The sequence below is a fragment of the Leucopleurus acutus genome, assembly GCF_964270905.1.
Source record: "Leucopleurus acutus genome assembly, chromosome: 1".
Classification (NCBI taxonomy): Eukaryota; Metazoa; Chordata; class Mammalia; order Artiodactyla; family Delphinidae; genus Leucopleurus; species Leucopleurus acutus.
In genome coordinates, this window is record NC_139142.1 from 131,779,205 (window position 1) to 131,801,542 (window position 22,338).

At 45.5% G+C, this 22,338-nt stretch overlaps 1 protein-coding gene across 1 annotated transcript in view; it reads left to right on the forward strand.

Moving 5' to 3' along the window:
- Nucleotides 1-22,338, forward strand: part of TLN2 (talin 2) — a 438,134-nt gene that overhangs the window by 396,392 nt on the left and 19,404 nt on the right. Inside the window, exons 49-54 of the mRNA XM_082844286.1 lie at nt 156-281; nt 483-599; nt 2,798-2,983; nt 7,304-7,411; nt 21,046-21,151; nt 22,005-22,129. Of these exons, the coding sequence (XP_082700412.1) occupies nt 156-281; nt 483-599; nt 2,798-2,983; nt 7,304-7,411; nt 21,046-21,151; nt 22,005-22,129 (768 nt within the window). The remainder of the gene's footprint in view (nt 1-155; nt 282-482; nt 600-2,797; nt 2,984-7,303; nt 7,412-21,045; nt 21,152-22,004; nt 22,130-22,338) is intronic.

Below are 22,338 nucleotides of genomic sequence, written 5' to 3' on the forward strand. Positions count from 1 at the left end.
AATCTGGTTTTCCACCCAGCCTCGCATCAGAGTCTCCAAGGCTGGTTCCTGGGGATTCTCCCGTGCTGCAGGCTTGGGAGCTGCTGATGGAGAGCCCTGCTCTTGGACTGTGCTCCTGGAGCAGCCTGCTCACCTGGGCCCATGCTGTCTTTCAGGTGGTGTTGATCAATGCCATCAAAGACGTGGCTAAGGCCCTCTCAGATCTCATTGGTGCTACCAAGGGAGCTGCCAGCAAGCCCGCCGATGACCCCTCCATGTACCAGCTCAAGGGGGCTGCCAAGGTAGAGTGGAGCCCCAATTAGGGGCAAGCGTGCCAGGGGCGCTGCAGTGAGAGATGCACGCTCGAGAGTGTTGGAGGATGTGCATCTGAGCTCCTTTCTCACATAGAGGTGCTGGTACTCGTGGCATTAGATCCGGAACTAAAAGGAGGGATGGGGCCTCAGCACACTCCCTATTTTCTCTTGACATCTCTTCCCATGCAGGTGATGGTGACCAATGTCACCTCCCTCCTCAAGACCGTGAAGGCGGTGGAGGACGAGGCCACCCGGGGCACACGGGCGCTTGAGGCCACCATCGAGTACATGAAGCAGGAGCTCACGGTAAGGAGCCGCCAGTCACCTCCCTCAGGCTCCGCATCCAACAGCTGACCCCAGTGCAGCTTCTCTGAGACTTCTCGCATAAAGAGGTTTTACCTGGAACACCTGAGCTAGGGAGGCCCACTTGCCTGCCTGCTGGTACGTTTGTATCATGGAGACCCCATGTGAAACTGACCTCTGAGTTTGGCTAGGATCAATTTGTAATTGTAATTAAATGAATTAATGTATGGCTTGGGACCATTCAGGTTTAATTCCACTAAAATTGCAGCATGAAACGAAAGTGCTACAGAAGAGTCCTGGTAAAGGGAAAATTCAGTGTAGCCGCTTGCCCTCACCTTGAGCTTAAACGGTGTGTACACTGTGCAGGCACGTAGCCCCTGCTGATTCCCGTTGCCATTGGCAACAGCTCACGCTGCTGCACACGTAGGGATTTGGGAGTCTGAGGTTGGCTATTAGGAAAACCTGGATGCCTTTACCTGGGACACTTCCCTTTAACATCAGGCTTCCTTCTGTGTGAGGTGTCTGATCTCAGAGACACTGACCCCATGTTCGCTCTTACCTTGTTCCACCGTCGTAGAGCGAGGGTGTCCTGGTGATACACTATGATTGTCTCCTGTTCTTTTGATCCTGAGACAATTGTGGATTGAATCATCCTTATCCCTAGAAATGGAAATATGCTGAAAATGAGTAGTTTCAAACTGAGATTTCTTTTTAATGGGAGGTCTGATTCAGCTTCTCTTTTGGAAGGAGGCGTCTTTAGAGGGTCACCTGTGAGGGCCACAAGCCGCTGAAGGGCAGCAGTAGAGACAAGCAATTCTGTTGGGTTTTGCTGGTGGAGGCTCGGGTTCTCTTGTCCTGTTTTTAATGAATCCGACCTTGGTTGGTGTTGTGCTTAGTTCTCACATGGAGAAGAAACTAAAACATACAGGCCTTAAGGCTGCTGCCTGGCGCTAACCTGCTTGCACGGGCTGGGGACTTCTTACCAAAAGTCTGGACACACATTCTGACAGGTGTGGGTGGGCCTAATGGTGGCAACGGAAGCGATTTGAAATTTGGAGCTCTCTTGGGAAATTACAGACACATGGTCGACCTAAGTATACCGATGTGGTTTAGAATTGACCCAGACTGTGCATTTTCGTGGACACAGGAGGTCTCCAAAGGAGCATGTGTCCCGAGACCCATGTTAGTGTGGAGGGCTCTGTCCATGTTCATTCCACTGCGGCATTCAGGGGTGGTCCTGGGCGGCCTGACGGTAGCTGTTCATTTTTAGGGGAGTAGTGATGTTTAACAGTGGTTGGCACATGGCAGGGATGCTGGCTGGGTCCTCCTTTCTGCTTCCAGGAAGACTTCTCTGCTGAAACGTGGCTGCCTAGGGCAGAAGACAGAGCAGCCCCACCTGGTTCGGGATTCCTCGTGTACAGAGACAGCCAGGGCACCCATCACTCATGGTAGAACCATGGCGGATGGGCTGGAAGCAGAAACGGCTGGCTTGGCTGGCAGGTGGCACTTTAAAGTGGGATATTCACCTTACCATGGCTAATTTATTTCAGCTTCTCTAAAGGGGTGTGCGTGTGTGTGTGTGTGTGTGTGTGTGTGTGATTAAAGAATTCACAGTGTCAACGTGGCACACTCAACCTGAACACCTCCGCACAATTAGGCAGTTATATTTGTAAGAAAGGCTAAGAATAGAAGAAACCGAACGCTTCATTTCCCCCAGCCCCACACTCTTTTAAAGAGAGAGAACTGAGTCCAGAGCAATGCATCCAGGTCAGTCGTGCCCTGGAACCAGCCACTGGGCTGCGGAGTTTCTGGGAACTACCGAAGCGGGAGCAGGAATGGGCCAGGAGAACTGGGAAGCCGCACGATGCCGCCCGTACCCCACCCCGGTGGGGGTGAGTGGGTAATGAATACACATTGAGTGTCAGTTTCCGAAGGCAAACAAGTTAATGCTGTGGGTCGTTCTCCCTCCCCACGTTGTCCCCATGAATGCCGAGTACAGGTGTGTGAGGCTTATGCACGCCGGAATCTTGAAAGCAAGAATGATATTACTGTATTCACATTTCTAATTTCCTGCCATCTGACGGTTTCTTCCCGTGGCTGGCTTGGTTTTCAGACACTGAGCCGCAGCCGGTAGGGGAGGCATAAGTTATTTCTGTCCTTCCCTTTTTGATTTTTTCAGCACTTCGATTTCTAACTTCCAGGTATTCCAGTCCAAAGAGGTACCTGAAAAGACATCGTCACCTGAAGAATCCATCAGGATGACCAAAGGCATCACCATGGCAACAGCCAAAGCCGTGGCAGCTGGGAACTCGTGTCGACAGGAGGACGTGATTGCCACCGCCAACCTGAGCCGGAAGGCCGTGTCAGATATGTTGACGGCTTGCAAGGTAAAGGCCTTGACGTTGTTTGGGGTGGGTAGGGTAGTGTTCGTTCACGGTTGAGCTGTTGGGTTCAGTTTGGAGGGGGGGAGGGGCTGGCCACGTGTAGAAGGGAGCCGCTCGGTACCTTAACCTGTGTGTGTAATAGGCTACGCGGGAAGGCAGGTGTGCCCGTCAGCTCCCGGGAGGTGACTCTGCGGGCAGGTTTGTGTCTGAGAGGGCATGGGGTAGGCTTGCCGACTGACCCTCCCGCTTTACCTCTCAGTTCTTCCTGAATAGGCGGACACCTTCTTCCAGGGGCTGTAGTGGAGGCTGCTCTGGCAGTAGTAAAGCGGACGTGTGGCATTTTGTTCCAGGCCCTTCAAAGGAAAACCACACCCCTTGTCAGCCTGCACCCTTTCCTGCTTCCATAGGTCAGCAGCCATTCTGCCCCCGGAGGGGTGTTGCCATAATTGGGTGAGGCAGTGAGTGAGAGGAACCAGACAGAACGTCAGGGATCTGCCTTTTTGCTCTCTGTGCCAGACGTCTTAGAGCAGCTCCTCTGATCCTTGAGGAGACAGTGGGGGCCGCTGCCCTAAGCCAGTGCTCATGGAAGGAGCTGGGGAGACCTGAGCTTTATGACCTTCACTTTATTTTTGATCTGTTAAGCCAGAGAGCTGTAAGAGCCTCCCATTGAGCACCTCCACCCCAGCCCTCCATCCTTCTAGGGACAGCTGTGGCCCAGGGACCCTGACTTCTGCTCCATGATGGACCGATGACCCCCCTGCCATGGTGGGCAAATGGGGCTGAACCACAGAAAGGGAAGAGCAGCTGTTGCATCTGGGTGTCCTCAGCAATAGGGCCCTTCTTTGTGGTGCAGTGAGTTGTGGGGAGAGCTGGTGCGGGGTCGGACGATGGCCTCTCAGGTTCCTTGTCAAGGGTAGGGTGGGCTGGGGTCCCTGGGCAGAGGCAGGGGGAGGCAGCCAGGCTGAAGGGCTGGGTGTGGGGAAAAGCACCGCATTTCCTAGTCTTCTGGGTGCGGGGGAGGGTAGAGCGTGGGGAACAGGGGTAGGTGGGGGGGGGGGGAGCAGAGGGCGGCAAGAGGGTTGGGCCACTGTCCTGAGGACCGAGTGCTCTGGGCCGGGGAGTTTAGACTCTCCTGAGGCCACAAGTACAGTTTTGATGCGCTCGGTGGAATCTGCCCTGGCAGAAGCGATAATTCCCCGAAGGGGTTACGGCCTCCGTCAGAACAGTATTTACCAGGGACTTCCCTGGCGGTCCAGTGGGGAAGACTTAGCCTTCCAGTGCTGGGGGTGCAGGTTCAATCTCTGGTCAGAGAGCTAAGATCCCACATGCCACTGGGGCCAAAAAAACAAAACATGAAAAACAGAAGCAATATTGTAACAAATTCAATAAAGACTTTAAAAATGGTCCACATCAAAAACAAACAAAAAAACTCTTAAAAAAAAGAAAAAGAACAGTATTTACCAGCCAGATATGGCCTGAAGGCCACCATGGTGTATATGCAGGGCACCTCATAGTTTTGGAAGGGCTGGCGTGTATGTTCTGTCGTTCAATCCTAGATGGGAAGGGTAAAGGAATTCTCCTAATGTGAGCTTGCCAGAAAGGGCATGCAATAAGAACATATAGAAAGCCAGGGATGCCTACTGGTGGGTCAAGAAGGAACCCTCTGTGCCAAGCAGAGGGCCACGTGGCCATATTTGAACACCACCTTTGGGGCTGAGCAGGGCAGAAACGGAGGTGCAGTAGGTCCCATACTGACTCATCAGAGACAGGATTACGCTAATTGCTCCAGTGGGGATGCAGACTTCCCTATACCCTAAGTTTATTCTCGTGTCTGTTTCTTTCTGGTCTTCCTTTCATGTCCATACGTCTATGTCAGATACAATTTTATATCTCTGATTACAATGAATGTTACATGACTGTTTCTGCGTTACTAGCAGTCATTATAACTGACTCTTTATTGACCACAAAATACTCTGGTAATGAATATACTCTTTCCCCCACTATCAGATACTTAGATTGTCTGCAGTTTTTTTTAAATCATCAGCTTTACTGCAGTGAACATCTTTGGGTATATCTGTTTTTCCTGTGCCTTGGATGATATCCTTAGGCAGGCTCCCAGAAGTAGAATTAGGAGGTCAAATGGTATGACATTCTAATTACTGCTCGATTGCTCTCCCCAAGGGCTCTACCAGGTTAGAGCCACCAGCCATGAACAGCAGCTCCCGCACAGCTCTCAAGGAGGGCCTTGCACGTTACCTGCTGGAGGAGCATCATAGCCCTTGTCTTCCCCCAATGGTGTCTCGTCAAACCAGACATGAGCTGTGTCCTCGCACTTGGAGACACGGGGGCGACGCTAATTAAAATGCAGGAGGGTAGTGTATATATGTCCATGCCACTCTCTCGCTCCGTCACAGCTTACCCTTCCCCCTCCCCATATCCTCAAGTCCATTCTCTAGTAGGTCTGTGTCTTTATTCCTGTCTTTACCCCTAGGTTCTTCATGACATTTTTTTTTCTTAAATTCCATATATATGTGTTAGCATACGGTATTTGTCTTTCTCTTTCTGACTTACTTCACTCTGTGTGACAGACTGTAGGTCCATCCACCTCATTACAAATACCTCAATTTCGTTTCTTTCTATGGCTGAGTAATATTCCATTGTATATATGTGCCACATCTTCTTTATCCATTCATCTGTGGATGGACACTTAGGTTGCTTCCATGTCCTGGCTATTGTAAATAGAGCTGCAATGAACATTTTGGGACATGACTCTTTTTGCATTATGGTTTTCTCAGGGTATATGCCCAGTAGTGTGGGAAGCAGCCACATAGCACAGGGAGATCAGCTCGGTGCTTTGTGACCACCTAGAGGGGTGGGATAGGGAGGGTGGGAGGGAGGGAGACGCAAGAGGGAAGAGATATGGGAACATATGTATATGTATAACTGATTCACTTTGTTATAAAGCAGAAACTAACACACCATTGTAAAGCAATTATACTCCAATAAGGATGTAAAAAAATAAAAAATTAATTAATTTTAAAAAAACGCAGGAGGGGTTAAAGGCCTGGCCCGTGAGTCCTCAGATGAATACAACCAGGCTCATAAATGACAGATACTGGCCACTCGAATTATCCCCACCCCTCTTGGGGTGGTTTGGGGGGTCAGGTAAGCAGAAATTTCCCAGGTGTTGCCCCCAACAGCCCCCAGTCCTGGGGAGAGGGATTTGACTGGAGGCAGCATGGAGGCGGGTCACGCTTCCCCTTCTGCCTTGACCTTTTATCCTAATGTGTAATTTGTATTTGTCCTGACTTGTGATTTATTTGCAGTTTTCTATTTTTTGTATTCTTGTAAGGCCCCTCGAGTTCTTTCCAGAGTGAAGTTGTAGAAGGAGGAAAGGCTAAATGGGTAGGGTTGCCAGACTGAGCAAATAAAAAACAGACCGCCCCATACTTATGCATACAATGAACTTTTCATACAATGAAAAGTTTTCATTGTTTATTCGAAATTCAAATGTAACTGGACGTTCTGCAGTTCATCTGGCAGCCCCGTGAATGGGCGTACCATCTGAAATGATGTCTCACACATGACTCAAGTCGGCAGGTCCCAAGTACAAGAAAAAAGGGCCAGATGCTGTGTAAGCCATATGTCCTGGTCTGCTTATCTCAACGTGTATAATGCGAGATGAGTTATTTGTGGCACCTTTGAGGGTGCTGGGGAGCTCGCTCTCTGAAGGTTCCCAGGAGCCAGTGAGCCCTGGTCGGGAGACTCACTGTGATTGCAGTGTGATCAGGTCACAGAATGATGAGCCTGTGAACAGAGAGGGTTCTTCAGAATACTTCACGCTGCAGGAGTGAGAGAGGCTGATGCTGTTAAGCTGTAAGCCCTCTGCTGTAAGCCTCTTCTGTAAGCCCCAATCATGAATCTTTTTAGCACACGTGGAATTTCTTACCTTTCAATAAAAGATGGGGTGGGGGGGCATGAGGAGAAAGGAAGGAAAGAGGGGCCAGATTCACTTGCTTTTGTCTGCCTTCCAGGCACTAGAAAAAGCAAGACACAAAGTGTTGTCAGAGAACCTGCAGTGCAGACAGGTGGGAGGTATCAGGAGAATGTGGAGGAGAACCCCTCCTCTCTCCAGGGAGGCAGGGAAGGTTTCTCAGAGAGGTCACTGAAGGTAAAACAGGAGGGGTTCCAGAATCGAGGTCTCCTGCCTCTGGGTCTTGGGCTACACAGCACTGCTGGGCAAGTGACCCCACCTGGCTGCCTGGTCCACTTGCCACCTGGCTCTTCCTGTTTTAAGATGTCGACGTTCCTTTCTCTCTCTAGCAAGCATCCTATCACCCCGACGTCAGCGAGGAGGTGCGCACCAGAGCGTTGCGGTACGGGACAGAGTGCACCCTCGGCTACCTGGACCTTCTGGAGCACGTCTTGGTGGTGAGGAGGGGCATGGGCCAGGCCAGGGCTGGGGAAGAGCTGATCCGGATGCAGAGCGTCCTTTCCTTGGGAAAACCCCTCTTAGAGCATCGCGCAGGCTCCACTTGCGAGGCTGGGACTGGACTGAGCTGAAAAACCTCTCATATCACACTGCCCCAGCACACAAGATACAAGTGTAGTCTGGAGGGAGGTGCAGTTCGAATCCAGAGGAGCCTGGCTGTCTCGTTGCACCAAAGAGGCAAGACTAGCTTGAAAGAGCGGTGGGTAAGCAGAGTGAGAGGCGAAGCAGGTGGGACACACAGAGCCACCACTGAAAACAGATCAGGAGGTCCGGTCAGGAAAAACCCCAGTCCATCCTGCAAGGGCCAGGAAGGCTCCTAGAAGAGCCAGGCCAGCATCCGTGTTAGAAACATCACCAGTGCTACAGGAGACCTACTAGCCTCTCGCGATTTCCCCCAGTCCTCGAACCAGTGGCTTAGACCACATTGAGAATATGTCCAGTTCCATCTGTCTGATGACCTTCGAGCCTGCCGTGCCCACACGGAGCTGGGTTAATGTGGTGTACATCTGTCCCTGTCTAATCCTGGGAGCCACGTTTAAAACTGGGGAGTTCTGGGAGAGAGCTTGTTCAGGAGTCAGAGACACCCCAGAAGGGACTTGATGATGTCTCACCCCCTTCACTGCCCTTGCTCCTTCCTAAACCTAAAAGAAGACGATCCAACAGGGCACTTTCAGATACACAGCACATGTACCTCAAAGATTATTAAGCCTTTCATTTGCTCTGCATTGACATTTATCTCTTTTTGTGCAACCACGTGAGGCTAGCAGGGCAAGGGAATGATCCAAGACCCAAAGAAGTTTGGCCCCTTGGTTGAGGTCACCCAGCTACTAATGACAGACCTGAGACCAAGTCCCAGCTCTGCTCATTCTCGTATTTCACTGCCTTCTCCTTAAACTGAAATTACCTTCCGATGTTAAGCATTTCAGGTCTTTTAAGGGAACACTACTTTTATTCTTCGCCCCGGTAACCGTGGTCATCGCAAAAGAATATCTTTTGAGAGAGTGGCCAGTCTGGGGTGACTGACATTGGGCTCCCAAAGCCTGAACGCTCGTGAGTAGAAACCAGCGTATTGCTCGTGGGCCAAGGAGAAAACATCTTGGCCAGTCAGCGTTCGCAGGCACGAGCCTCCCCAGCCAAGCCAGCTTGTCTGTGTTGGGATATGAGGTGTTCAACCCGTGAGCATGCATAGCAGGAAGTTTAGCGTAAGGAGAATGAAGCCAGCAAGGCTTCCACAAGGTATCTTTTTCTTGATGGGACCAGCTATTCTAGGCACATGGAATCTTGTGACATCCGAACATTCGAAAGCATAGTGGAAAGCAAAATGGCTTAGGTTTAGAACGCTTGAATTCAGATCCTGGCTGTGCCAAGTAAATAGTTGCATTACCACTGTCTTATCCGGGCTTCAGTTTGCTCAGATGTTAAGCTGCTGATTAAGGATTAAGTGAGGTGGTGGGGAGTCCAGGGCTCTGGCTGAGCTCACGTCTGCTGCACGCTTCGTTAAAATCCTCCTGGAAGGTGCCGGTCCTGGCTGAGCAGAGGTGCAGGGCTGCGGCAGCAGTGCCCTCCTAGCTTCCCAAGTGGGGGCTCTCCCCCAGCACCCATTTTTCCTTGTCTCTGTCTCTCATGCTTTGGTCTTCATCTTGTTCATTTGATACTGGCATCCTCCTATTACTCCCATGAAGGATCCTCACCTCACCCCTTTCATCCGGTTCCACTTCTTGGTTAAACCGTATTTTTTCCCCGCTCCTGTGTTTGTACCTGTGGCGCCAGTGTCGGTAGGTGCAGGCCCCTGCACACATTGGCTCTTGGTGAGCCGTTTAACGAGGATGTCCTGCGTCGGGGTCCACTTGCAGCGGCGCCAGCTCCCCAAGTTGGGATGGAAAGGAGGCAGCAGTCTTCAAGGCGTACGGTGGAGTGAAGGTCTCGGGTTTCCCTCCTCTGCGCAAAGACAGCTTAGACCGGGGAGGGGAGTTCTGTCTTCATGAGGAAGGGCAGGTGCCAGCATTTGTCTTGAGAACCTTCTCCCAGGGGAGAAGGAATAGGGAACCCTCAGAGGGTCCCCTTCTTGACCTCAAGCCACCTTTAGACCCTCTCCCAGTATCTGGGAGCCAGGTGTTGCATGCACCAAAGCACTTCCTCTCTCCACCTCCGCCCCTCTCCATGCCCACCCCATGTTGGTGAGCAGAAGAAGACAAGGCCTCCAGAGGCGGGTGTGGGTGCGTGGTTGGCCTCTTTGCCCCAAAGGAAGCTGAGGTGTCCAGGGCCTCTGTGGGAAGGCCTAGGAGCCATTCCCAGGATACACACTCAGAGACCCCAGCTTTACAGCCCCTTAGTTACTGTGCCAGGCATCAGCCCTAGTGATAATCAGCAGGTTCTTCTGGAACAGGAGGAAGGGCACATACCACAGGGAGACCCCACATCACGTGTGATTTGGGAGGTTTCGTGTGGGACCAGAGGTTGGCAGTAGGGGAGCTACCACTGCCTTCTTTTCCTGGACCCAACAAGAGCCATTGCACTTTACAGCCAGGTGTGCTTCCCTGATGCGTTTTCCGTTATGAGTTCTTCCTGGTATTTACTAAAGAAACAGGACTCTGAAGTCTTACGTGTTTGCACACCGAATTCGGTTGATTGTGTGGTGGTTGATGTGTCTGTTAAAAGCCTGCCACCTGAATTTCCTTTCATCTTCCTCTACAGTTATTGTCATTGTAACTCGTAATTATGGCAATAATATAAATATCCTGTTTCTCCATAGCTGTGTTGAGATTTACGGTGTGAAAAATGCTGGTGCTAAAACTAAATCATTAATAGGAAGAAAAGCTAAATGACATGAAAACTTTTTTTTTTTTTTTTTGCGGTACGCGCGCCTCTCACTGTTGCGGCCTCTCCCGTTGCGGAGCACAGGCTCCGGACGCGCAGGCTCAGCGGCCATGGCTCACGGGCCCAGCCGCTCCGCGGCATGTGGCATCTTCCCGGACCGGGGCATGAACCCGCGTCCCATGCATCGGCAGGCGGACTCCCAACCACTGTGCCACCAGGGAAGCCCGACATGAAAACTCTTATACAGCATCCAGAATTTGTCTCATCTTTTACAAGAAAGAGGTTTTTCCCTCTTTATGGTGACAAGTGCTGATGGTTCATCCAAGTAGATAAGAATGAAATCGCATCAAGTATTTGTTCATATTTTTATTCTTGTCTCTTTAGAGACCTACACATACTCTTTGAAGGGTATTTTCCAATAAAAATATAGGAAGGAGACATCCAGGGGATTATCATAAACATGAAAAAATACCAGTTCCTAACTGAAAACGGTAGAACCTCTGTGACAGCGTTCTGTCCCCTAAGCTGCAGACATTAGCAGTTTCCTTGGGCCTGCAGCTGAACATAAGCTCACATTTCCCATCAGGAGCCCTCGCTCCTTCTCCAAAGCAGACTTGAAAGAAATCTGGACTAACATGAGGCTAAATACGAGGAAGATTGTTCCACATTCGAGGACCATGAGCCATAAGACCGCTTACGACAGAGCTGGTAGAGACCCGAAAAGAAATTAGGGAAATGGAGACACGAATACGGAAGCTAGTGTTCACTTCTGAGGGAACTTTGACAGAATCAGAAAACGAAAGCCACATTGACAGTTTAGAGAAGACATCAGATTTATGTGGAAATTACCTTTAGGGTAGAGGGAAAGAATACTAAGATTAGCTATTTGAGGGTGGTGAATAAAAAAGCAGTTAAAGCTAGAGATTTTCACACACACGCGCGCGGGCACACACACACGCACACAGTGTTCCCCATTCTGCCCTCCTCCTCATTCACTGGTCTTCACGCATGTCATCAGATGACCACAGTACCTCCATCCTGAAAAGAAAGTCAGCCGACATTGGAACTGTAACAGGAGATCTTAGGATGGTCCTCCTGGATCATTGTAAAGCTGACTTCTCTTCTTAGCTGACCAGAGAGAATTAGTAAGGTTTCTGAAAGCTGAAGAAAGGTCAGATAATTGTCCAATTTTTACTAAAGGGGAAAGAGAAAAGTAGAAATTAAGGTTTGGAGGAAGTGTCCAGCAATTTAGAGGAATAAATTGAGGTCACTTTCAGGTAGTCCAAGGTGGTTTAGCCATCTTCTTTAGGGGCCGCTTTTCTTAAATTTGGACACATGAAAACGTGGGGGAAAGTATGCTGCTTTGGCCTTGTTCAGGTCAAATATCCTAGAGCCAAGGATTCTTCACCTTTTTTGGCTGGTTTGTATATTTTAGTTTTACTTTAGAAAAAAATCTTAAAACAGAAAACCATATCAACATTTGCGTGTCTACCATCTATAATTAACTAATTTTGTTAAATAATATTTTGTCTTATTTGGTTCAGATCTTTATTTTGTAAGAAGTCTCTCAATAATAATTAATTTTGTATCCTTTACCAATACCATCCTCCTTTTTTCTCTGTCTAGGCAGAAATAACTATCATGATTTCAGCTTTCTTAACCTTTCGTGGATCTTGGGCCCCCTTGAGCTAGCTAAAAGCCCATTTCCTGCCTCACCCTACCCTCATCAGAGAAACAGCACATAAACACAAATGTCCCGTAAATCGTTAAGAGGGTTCCCAGACCCCTAGCTGGATACTTTGGGAATTTAGAAACTCCAAATCGAGAACCCTTCCTTGGGGATTTTTTTTTTTTCTTGAGAATCCAGTTATCAGTCTACAAACAATGGGATCTAATTTAGGCAGAACCCCGTCCTTGCTGCCCTGGGAGCTGCTTTATGAAGCTTTAGATGTGCCCACTTGAGCAATGTTGGCCTTCTGCATTTGCTGTTGGCTGGTTTGTCATGGAGGATTTCTATTGCAGGATGAGAGGCAGCCACTTGGCCTCTGCAGTAACCACAGATCAATATTGCTGCTTACCCAGAATGTGAGGTCTTTGACAGGGTTAAAATTACCGTGGCTTCCAGTAGCAGCACTTTAATTTCATTCTGTCTGTTGCCTGCTATGAGAAATCATGTTGACTTAATTGCAGAATAAAAATAGAACTCCTTTGCTCTCCTGCCTTATTTAAATAGGGTGCTTTGCCATAGGGCCGTTCCCTTTCTTAGAGCCAGAGAGTATACAGGGTGGTTTTCTCCCTCCATCAAGGCTCATGCAGCTCAATATTTTGCAATCCAAAAATGGGCAGAAGACCTAAATAGACATTTCTCCAAAGAATATATACAGATTGCCAACACGTGAAAGAATGCTCAACATCATTAATCATTAGAGAAATGTAAATCAAAACTACAGTGAGGTATCACCTCACACCAGTCAGAATGGCCATCATCAAAAAATCTACAAACAATAAATGCTGGAGAGGGTGTGGAGAAAAGGGAACCCTCTTGCACTGCAGGTGGGAATGTGAATTGGTACAGCCACTATGGAGAACAGTATGGAGGTTCCTTAAAAAACTACAAATAGAACTACCATACGACCCAGCAATCCCACTACTGGGCATATACCCTGAGAAAACCATAATTCAAAAAGAGTCATGTACCACAATGTTCCTGGCAGCACTATTTACAATAGCCAGGACATGGAAGCAACCTAAGTGTCCATCCACAGATGAATGGATAAAGAAGACGTGACACATATGTACAATGGAATATTACTCAGCCATAAAAAGAAACGAAATTGAGTTATTTGTGATGAGGTGGATGGACCTAGAGTCTGTCATACAGAGTGAAGTAAGTCAGAAAGAGAAAAACAAATACCATATGCTAACACATATATATGGAATCTAAAAAAAAAAAAAGGTTCTGAAGAACCTAGGGGCAGGACAGGAATAAAGACGCAGATGTAGAGAATGGACTTGAGGACACGGAGAGGGGGAAGGATAAGCTGGGACCAAGTGAGAGACTGGCATGGACTTACATATACTACCAAATGTAAAATAGATAGCTAGTGGGAAGCAGCCACATAGCACAGGGAGATCAGCTCGGTGCTTTGTGACCACCTAGAGGGGTGGGATAGGGAGGGTGGTAGGGAGATGCAAGAGGGAGGGGATATGGGGATATATGTATACATACAGCTGATTCACTTTGTTATACAGCAGAAACTAACACACCGTTGTAATGCAGTTATACGCCAATAAAGATGTTAAAATAAATAATTAAATTAAATTTTAAAACATAAAGACAGAAGTCTTTTCATCACTCCCCTTTGATGATTTCAGTGAATCTCCCTACCACACCCTTAACTTTTGTTTCAGCTTTATTGAGGCATAACTAACATATACAAGGAACACATATTTGAAGTGTACGATTTGAGGAGTGATATCTGAATACGTCTGTGAAACCATCACCACAATCAAAACGATGAATATATCCATTATTCTTCAAAATTTCCAAACAACCACTAGTCTGCTTTTTGTTATTACAGATTTGTTTGCATTTTCCAGACTTTTACATAAAAGCAGTCATCGGGCGTGTACTCTCCTTTGTCTGGCTTTTTTCACTCAGCATCAGTATTTTCAATTCCATCCACATTGTTATGTGTACCAATAATTTGTCCCCTTTTATTAAGTAGTATTCCACCATATGGCTATGTCATAATTGTTAATCAGAACACCTGTTGATGGATATTTGCATTGTTTCCAGGTTTGATTATTATAAATAAATATGCTACGAACATCCTATATAGAAGTTTTTCTACCTATATGATTTCATTTCTCTTGGATAAATACCTAGAAGTAGAATAGTTATATCATAGGGTGGGTATATTTTTAACTTCTTAGGAAACTACTAAATTCTTTTTTAAAGTGGTTATTTCCACCAGCAGTATATGAGAGTTCCAATTTCTCCATGTCCTTGTTAGCACTTAGAGTGGTCAGTGTTTTTAATCTTAGCCATTCTAGTGGGTATGTGGTGGTATCTTAATTTCCACCAAGGGTTAGAGGGCATTTTGTGACCAATTTGTCCACGACACTAGGAATGCTCATTCCCAGGTCAGGCGAGGGTTTCATTGATAGGCCACTCAAAGTGCTAACACTGGACCAGACCCTGTTAATAATAACCAAAAGGGTCTGGACCATCTGTCTTACTAGTCTGTTACGGTCCAGGAAATGGTTGCTTCTTCCCATTTCTAGAGTTATGCGTTGATCTTATGGAACTGTATATTTGGTCAATCATTTCAAGTCACCTACTCGTCCTCAGTTTTATCTGAGGCTCAGTCACACATTTGGTAACGCAAGAAACAATAATCTTGTAAAATAGGCAGAATACAAGTAAGATAGCTGGTAACATTAATAAGGTCATAAGTAAGTATTTAAGCTGAGAACTTCCACTAGGTGCGGCCCAGTATAGCATCTGCCCAGATCATGTAAACAGTCTATTCTGCACCAATCGCCGTCTTTAAGGAAATCATATATTGATATTGTACCTGAAGTTCACCAAAGATTTCTACGTGTAAAGGTGAGTGGTGGGTCATCGTGACCCTTTGCAGGATTGAGAAAGGAATGTTATCTTCTAAGGAGCTACGTGACTGGTGCCAGAAGAAGAAAAATTGGTCTTTAAGATTGAGCAGGTATTTCTGCTATTGGGAAGGTCTGTTAACACGTAATGCAGATGCACAAGGCACACTAGAGGGGAGGGAGGAGGCCAAAGGGCAGAGAAAAAGTTTTATGTTTAAATTGTTCTTGTCTTGCCTTAAAATGTGAATTTTTATTTCATCAGTCAGATATATTTTCTGCAGATAGTTTCTCTTAAGGTGTCACCTGTATTTTCATTTTCATAACAGTGTCTGGCGGGGGGAGAAAAATGTATATTAAAAAAGAAAGGGGCTTCTCTGGTGGCGCAGTGGTTGAGAGTCCGCCTGCCGACGCAGGGGACACGGGTTCGTGCCCCTGTCCGGGAAGATCCCACATGCCGCGGAGCAGCTGGGCCCGTGAGCCATGGCCGCTGAGCCTGCGCGTCTGGAGCCTGTGCTCTGCAACGGGAGAGGCCACAACAGTGAGACGCCCGCGTACCGCAAAAAAACAAAACAAAACAAACAAAAAAAAACCCAAAAAAGAAAGAAAATGACAGCAAGGCAGAGAGTTGAGAAAACAAAAAAGTGCAGATAGAACTCGGATAAAAATGAAAGTAAAATGAAAATATGTCTTACATATAAAATATTAAACATTAGGATGAACTGGATGTTTGCAAAGGTTATCGAATTATTTTCAGGATTATACCCCAGTGTGGGGAAGAAAATAATCTTCCCTCTACTCTTCTGAGTTCTTGCTGGAGACCTCGTGTAATAAGACAGATTAACAAGAGAACAACAAAAGTTGATTCACATGGTGTACCTCATGGATAAATGGAAGATACCCAGCGGAAAAATGGGCAATTCCCAAGGTAGCCTAAGGCACCCACTTAAATACTACTTTCAGGCAAAGAAAAGAAAAGGTGTATGTGGTGGGAGGAGGCTGGTTACAGGAGGTGGCCAGGAAAAGCAGGGTTAACTAGGGTAAGGTTGTTAGCAGGTTTTAGAGCCTTCATCATCTATAAGATTCTCTTGTGATTTTCTCTCAGGCTTCTCTTACTGGTACAGAGCGGGAGACACCCTTACAAATGGAGATTTCTTTTATAAATGTGAATTACGCTTTCAAAAGAGTAACTTTCCTGTTTTCAGAGCATCCTCCGTGTCTGATTTTTCTCAAAATAATCAACTTAAAGCAATCTGTATGCCAAAGAGGCATATTTTGGGGTGACATACTTTGCTACCCTTCACCAGCCTCCTTCTTTGTCTTTCATTTGCCTGCCTGATTGATTCTCTTCTTGTTAACAACCTTATTGAGATATAATTGGTATATGGCAAAATTTACCCAGTTAAGGCATACAGTTTCTTGGTTTTCACTATATTTAGAGCTGTACGCCTATCACCATAATAATAATTTTAGAACATTTTTGTCAACCCAAAAAGAAACCTCATGCCCTTTAGCAGTCATTCCTCATTCCCTTCATCCCCACTCCTAGCCCAAGGCGAACACTAATCTTTTTCTTGTCTCTGTAGATTGCCGATTCTGAACATTTCATGTATACAGAATCGTATAGCATGTGATCTTTTGTAATTGGCTTCTTTCACTTAGCATAATGTTTTTAAAGTTCTAAGACATAAACTTTCAAATTCCTGCTTTTTTTAAATTAATTTTTATTGGAGTACAGTTCCTTTACAATGTTGTGTTAGTTTCTACTGTACAGCAAAGTCAATCAGCTATACGTATACATATATCCCCTCTTTTTTTGATTTCCTTCCCATTTAGGTCACCACAGAGCACTGAGTTCCCTGTGCTATACAGTAGCTTCTCATTAGTTATCTATTTTATACATAGTATCAATAGTGTATATATGTCAATCCCAGTCTCCCAGTTCATCCCACCCCCCTTCCCCCCTTGGTATCCATACGTTTGTTCTCTACGTTTGTGTGTCTATTTCTGCTTTGCAAATAAGATCATCTATACCATTTTTCTAGATTCCACATATATGCGTTAATATACGATATTTGTTTTTCTCTTTCTGACTTCACTGTATGAAAATCTCTAGGTCCATCCACATCTCTATAAATGATGCAATTTCATTCCTTTCTATGGCTGAGTAATATTCCATTGTATATGTGTACCACATCTTCTTTATTCATTCCTCTGTTGATGGGCATTTAGGTTGCTTCCATGTCCTGGCTATTGTAAATAGTGCTGCAGTAAACATTGGGGTGCATGTGTCTTTTTGAATTATGGTTTTCTCTGGATATATGCCCAGTAGTGGGATTGCTGGCTTTTTAAAGTTTTAAAGCATAATATATGTGTTTTGTCCCCTATTTAAGAAGCTAAGATCACAAAGGTTATTCTCCTGTATTTTCTTCTACACAGTTTTAATTCTTACATTCAGGTTTATACTCCATTTCTAGTTCATCCATGCATATCATGAGGAAAGGGTCAGGTTTATTTTCTTACCCATGGCTATCCAATTGTTCCAGCATCCTTTGTTGAAAAAATTGTCCTCATTGAATTAAAGGTGCTTTAGCACCTTTAATGAAAATCAGTTGACTATATGTGTGAATCTAGTTCTGGACTCTTTTCTGCCCCACTGATCTGTATGTCTATGCACCAATATCCTGTTGTCTTGACCACTACTATAACTTTATAATGAGTCTTGAAATCAGGTATTCTAAAACTTATAGCTTTGTTCTTTTTCAAAACGGTTTAGCTATTCTAGGTCCTTTGTATTTTATGTACATTTTAGAATCATCTTATCGATATCTTAAAAAAAAAAGCTTATTGGGGTTTTGACTGGGATCGTGGGGAGATTTGGGAATAATTGATCTTAATAGTCTTCTAATCCAAGAATATGGTATATCTCTCCATTTATTTAGGTCTTCCTTAATATTTTCAACGACATTTGTAGTTTTTAGCATCCACATCTTACACATCTGTTGTCAAATTTAACAGTATTTAACTTAACAGGTATTTCATGATTTTTTATGCTACTATAAATGGTATTGCTTTTTTCAAAATTCTCAAATTTTTACTGCATATAGAAATATAATTGATGTTTGTATATTGACCTTATATCCTGTGACCTTGCTTAACTCATTTATTCTAGCTTTTTTTCCCTTTTATTTTTTAAACAAATGCCTTAGAAATTTCTACATAGGCATTCATGTTATTTATGAGCAAAGACAATTTTACTTCTCCCTTTCCATCTGCGTGCCATTTATTTCTTTTTCTTGCCTTGCTGCACTGGCCAGGAATACTAGTACAATACTGATGGAAGTGTGAGGACGAATATCCTTACCTTATTCTTGGTCTTAGGGGAAAACACGCAGTCTTGCACCATTTACTGTGAGTCTCCCCATCATACCTTTAACTCCTTGCTTATTCACGTTGTGTTGACCACTGTAGAAAAAGCAAATAGCAAAGCCTGTGGACTCCTTTGCTCTTTAGTCCCAGAGCTGTAGCCATTATTCACCTAGTGGCCTTACAACATGTATTGTTTCAGACAAATACAGTACAAGCCTTTTACAGTTAGGTAGTGGCAAATGCCCGTTTGATCTAGAGCAATGGTTTACAACTTTGGCTGCAAATGAGAACCGCCTGGAGAACTTTTAGAAATTCTGGTGCCCAGGCCATACATCGGACCAATTCCATCAGTAGTCCTGATGGAAATGTATACTGTATTAAATTATGTATTAATTTATACAATCTTACCACAGCTCTATAATGAAAGGACTGTTTGTTGTGCTCATTTAATAGATAAGTAAACTGAGGCTTAGAGAGAAGATAAGTAACTGGACCACTGTTACTGAGGTACATTGACTCTAGAACCTACCCTTAATTCAGTTGCCTGCCAACTGGCTGTGTTAAAAAAGTAAAAGGCATCTAACCCCTCCCCTCCACCTCTCCATGGTTCTGGTGATCTTCTGGAACTAGTCTAGGATGCCATCGTATTAGGACTTGTCTCCAGTAGTGTGTTGGTCTGTTATTCATTCATTCATTTGTTCACTCATTCACTGGTTTGTAGTGAGTTAATATCTGCATGGTGCTATGTGTAGATAGGTCCTAGGGTGAGGGAATGAGAATAACAGAGCAGCTGAACTCAGAATGGTACCAAATATAAAATTTAGAAGATTGCAAGAAGAAGGAGGGTAGGGAATAGAGCCTGGGAAGTGGTTGCTCAAGAATCTTTGACTAATCAGTTCAAGTGTGTAACATAATGTCTTCTATGCACTGGTGTGTCTGGGGCTGGTCAATGTGTAACCCCAATAAAGAAGATGTGGCACATATATACAATGGAATATTACTCAGCCATAAAAAGAAACGAAATTGAGCTATTTGTAATGAAGTGGATAGACCTAGAGTCTGTCACACAGAGTGAAGTAAGTCAGAAAGAGAAAGACAAATACCGTATGCTAACACATATATATGGAATTTAAGGGGAAAAAATGTCATGAAGAACCTAGGGGTAAGACAGGAATAAAGACACAGACATACTAGAGAATGGACTTGAGGATATGGGGAGGGGGGAGGGTGAGCTGTGACAAAGCGAGAGAGAGGCACGGACATATATACGCTACCAAACGTAAGGTAGATAGCTAGTGGGAAGCAGCCGCATAGCACAGGGAGATCAGCTCAGTGCTTTGTGACCGCCTGGAGGGGTGGGATAGGGAGGGTGGGAGGGAGGGAGACGCAAGCGGGAAGAGATATGGGAACATGTGTATATGTACAGCTGATTCACTTTGTTGTAGGGCAGAAACTAACACACCATTGTAGAGCAATTGTACTCCAATAAAGATGTAAAAAAAAAAAAAGTATAACCCCATTAACTCTCCCAACTCCAGATTTTTTTTTACCAAGCTTCTTTTAAAGTTCTCTTACAGTTTTGAGGTCCAAAAGACATCTTTTCCAGACTCGTAAGAAAGAGTACGATACCTGGTCAGGTGAAAAGGGTATCGGATACCAAGAAGGGAATTAACATTTAATGAATGCCTACTGTGTTCCAGGCATTGTGCAAGATACTTCTCATGGGTTATTCCATTTGATGTTTATGCCACTCCTGCGGAGTAGGCATTATCCCAGTTTTACAGATGAGAAAACAGGTTCTGAGAGGTTCAGTAATCTGCCCATTGTTCACAAACCAGGAGCAGGTGGAGCTAGGTTTGAAACACAGGTTTGTCCAATACCAAAGCCCAGGCTTTGTCTGCTGCTCAGAATTGTCCATAGAGAGACAGCAGTGGTGCTTTCCTCCTGAATGTCTTAGTATTTCTAAATCTCAAGGTGACCCCTCTGAAGCATGGGTAAGAGATGCAGGAAAGAATATTGAAAGAAGAATTTCAAGATTAGGGAGGAACAAGGTGGTGTAAGTCAGATGTAAATCCATGGTGGAAGATGGTAGGGAGCTCTCATCCATTTCATAATTCCATTCTTGAATGAATTTGAGAAGAAATCAGCTGAGGATGTCCTTTAAATTGGATTAGGGGTAGATTTTTAGTATCTTTTTTAACACCAGCAAAAAACAAACTTAAAACCCCTTTAAACTAGGTTTAAAAGAAGGAAAGTCCACAGGACTTCTCGCAGGAGAGCTTGCAGTCAAAACCCTGGAAATGGATTGTCCTTTCAGGAGCAGCCCTTCTCAGAGAGGTTTTTGTCTCCAAGACCCCACCTGAGTCACACTTTTCTTCTGACCCCATATTTGCTTTGTCACAAACACCAGCTGACCTGCAGCCTTGGACATTCATGTTCACTCAGAGCATTCTTACATTTTGGGTAATTTCCGTGTGCGTATGTTTGTTTTAGGTACAAACAAAAGGACAAATAAGAACTTCATCTCCCTTGTGATCTTAGGGAGGTATGTCAGAATAGATCTTAGGAAAACTCCTGGTTCCCAGCTTTTCATTTCTCATGTGAGGAAACTGAAGGCCAGTGCGTCTTATATGTTTTCCCCTAAATTTCTAAAGTCACTTGGTGACAGAGTTGCAACTTCAAACCAGGATGTCTAGCTCTGCGTCCACCAGCAAGAGTGGGCTTCCTGTCACAATGGCTACCGCCTTCCTTATGCGTTTGGCTTGTTCTTCACCCATAGATTCTTCAGAAACCAACCCCAGAACTCAAGCACCAGCTGGCTGCTTTCTCCAAGCGCGTGGCCGGTGCCGTGACCGAGCTCATCCAGGCAGCGGAGGCCATGAAAGGTAGGCTGGATTCTCTCGTGTCGTCCTGTGGGGCAGTCCTAGACAGCAAACTGAGCAGAGAGGATGGGCAGCCTACACAGGCCCTCTCTTGGCAAATGAAGTCAAAAGGAACACAGTGAGGAACTTTTTTTAAGAAGCAGATGGGAGTAGAGTTAGACTTAAAAAGTTACTATTCTCCTGAAACAAGTCTTTTCTCCAGTCTTTGTATTACGTCCTTCAACTTAAATGTCATGATCCATCTAGAACCGCTCACTTCTCTTTTAAGGGTCTTGCCTTCCATTTTTAACTGCATTTTCCTTCATCAGAATATTTATTCTCATTTAAATAATACACTTGATGTTTAGAAACGGTGCTATCTGGGTAGTATATTGTTTGCACACCCTTCGTGGTTATGAAGAAGCAATCAACTCACCCGGGAGGGGTTTTCTTAACAGTTTCCCTTTGTTTGCATTTGAGGGGAATGGCTGTTCCTCCTGAGTTCCCAGGAGAAAAGAATGACAAATCTCTGTGCTCAGCATCGTCTCAAGTCTCCTGAGGATGCTTACTTGCATTCATGAACTTTAAGTTACAAGTCAGAGTAAAACTCAAGCAGGCCTTGGTCAATGAGATCTCGATTTTTGAAACTATCATTGATGACTGATCCTTTTCCCTGATTGAGAAAATCAGGGTCAGACAGGCACTCCCCACCCCGACCCCTGCACCCAGCTGATGTTAGTGACAGCTGGAGAAAAGATCCCTTAGGACAACGCAGCTAGTCAGCATCCCTGCATGCAAATCGTGATATCGTTTGTAATTAAGTCGCTGACCTGAGGTCTGCAGCTACCAAGAATGACCCTCTTTGGACTGCTTTTAGGAACAGAGTGGGTGGATCCAGAAGACCCAACCGTCATTGCAGAAACAGAATTACTGGGGGCTGCAGCATCCATTGAGGCTGCTGCTAAGAAGTTAGAGCAGCTGAAGCCAAGAGCAAAGCCAAAAGTGAGTGTCCACGTGTGGCTGCTTGTCTGATGTCAGTAGGTCTCCCGGTAGATGGCTGTGAAATGGAGCCAGATGGGCTGCAGGGAGCTCGTCTCCTTCCCTGGGGTTGGACTAGCAAGCTGCAAACCTGTTCTACCTGCCCAGCACCTTTTTACAGGGTACGGAAAAAAACCCAAGGGTGGGTCTTTCAGGTTAACCATCCCAAGAAA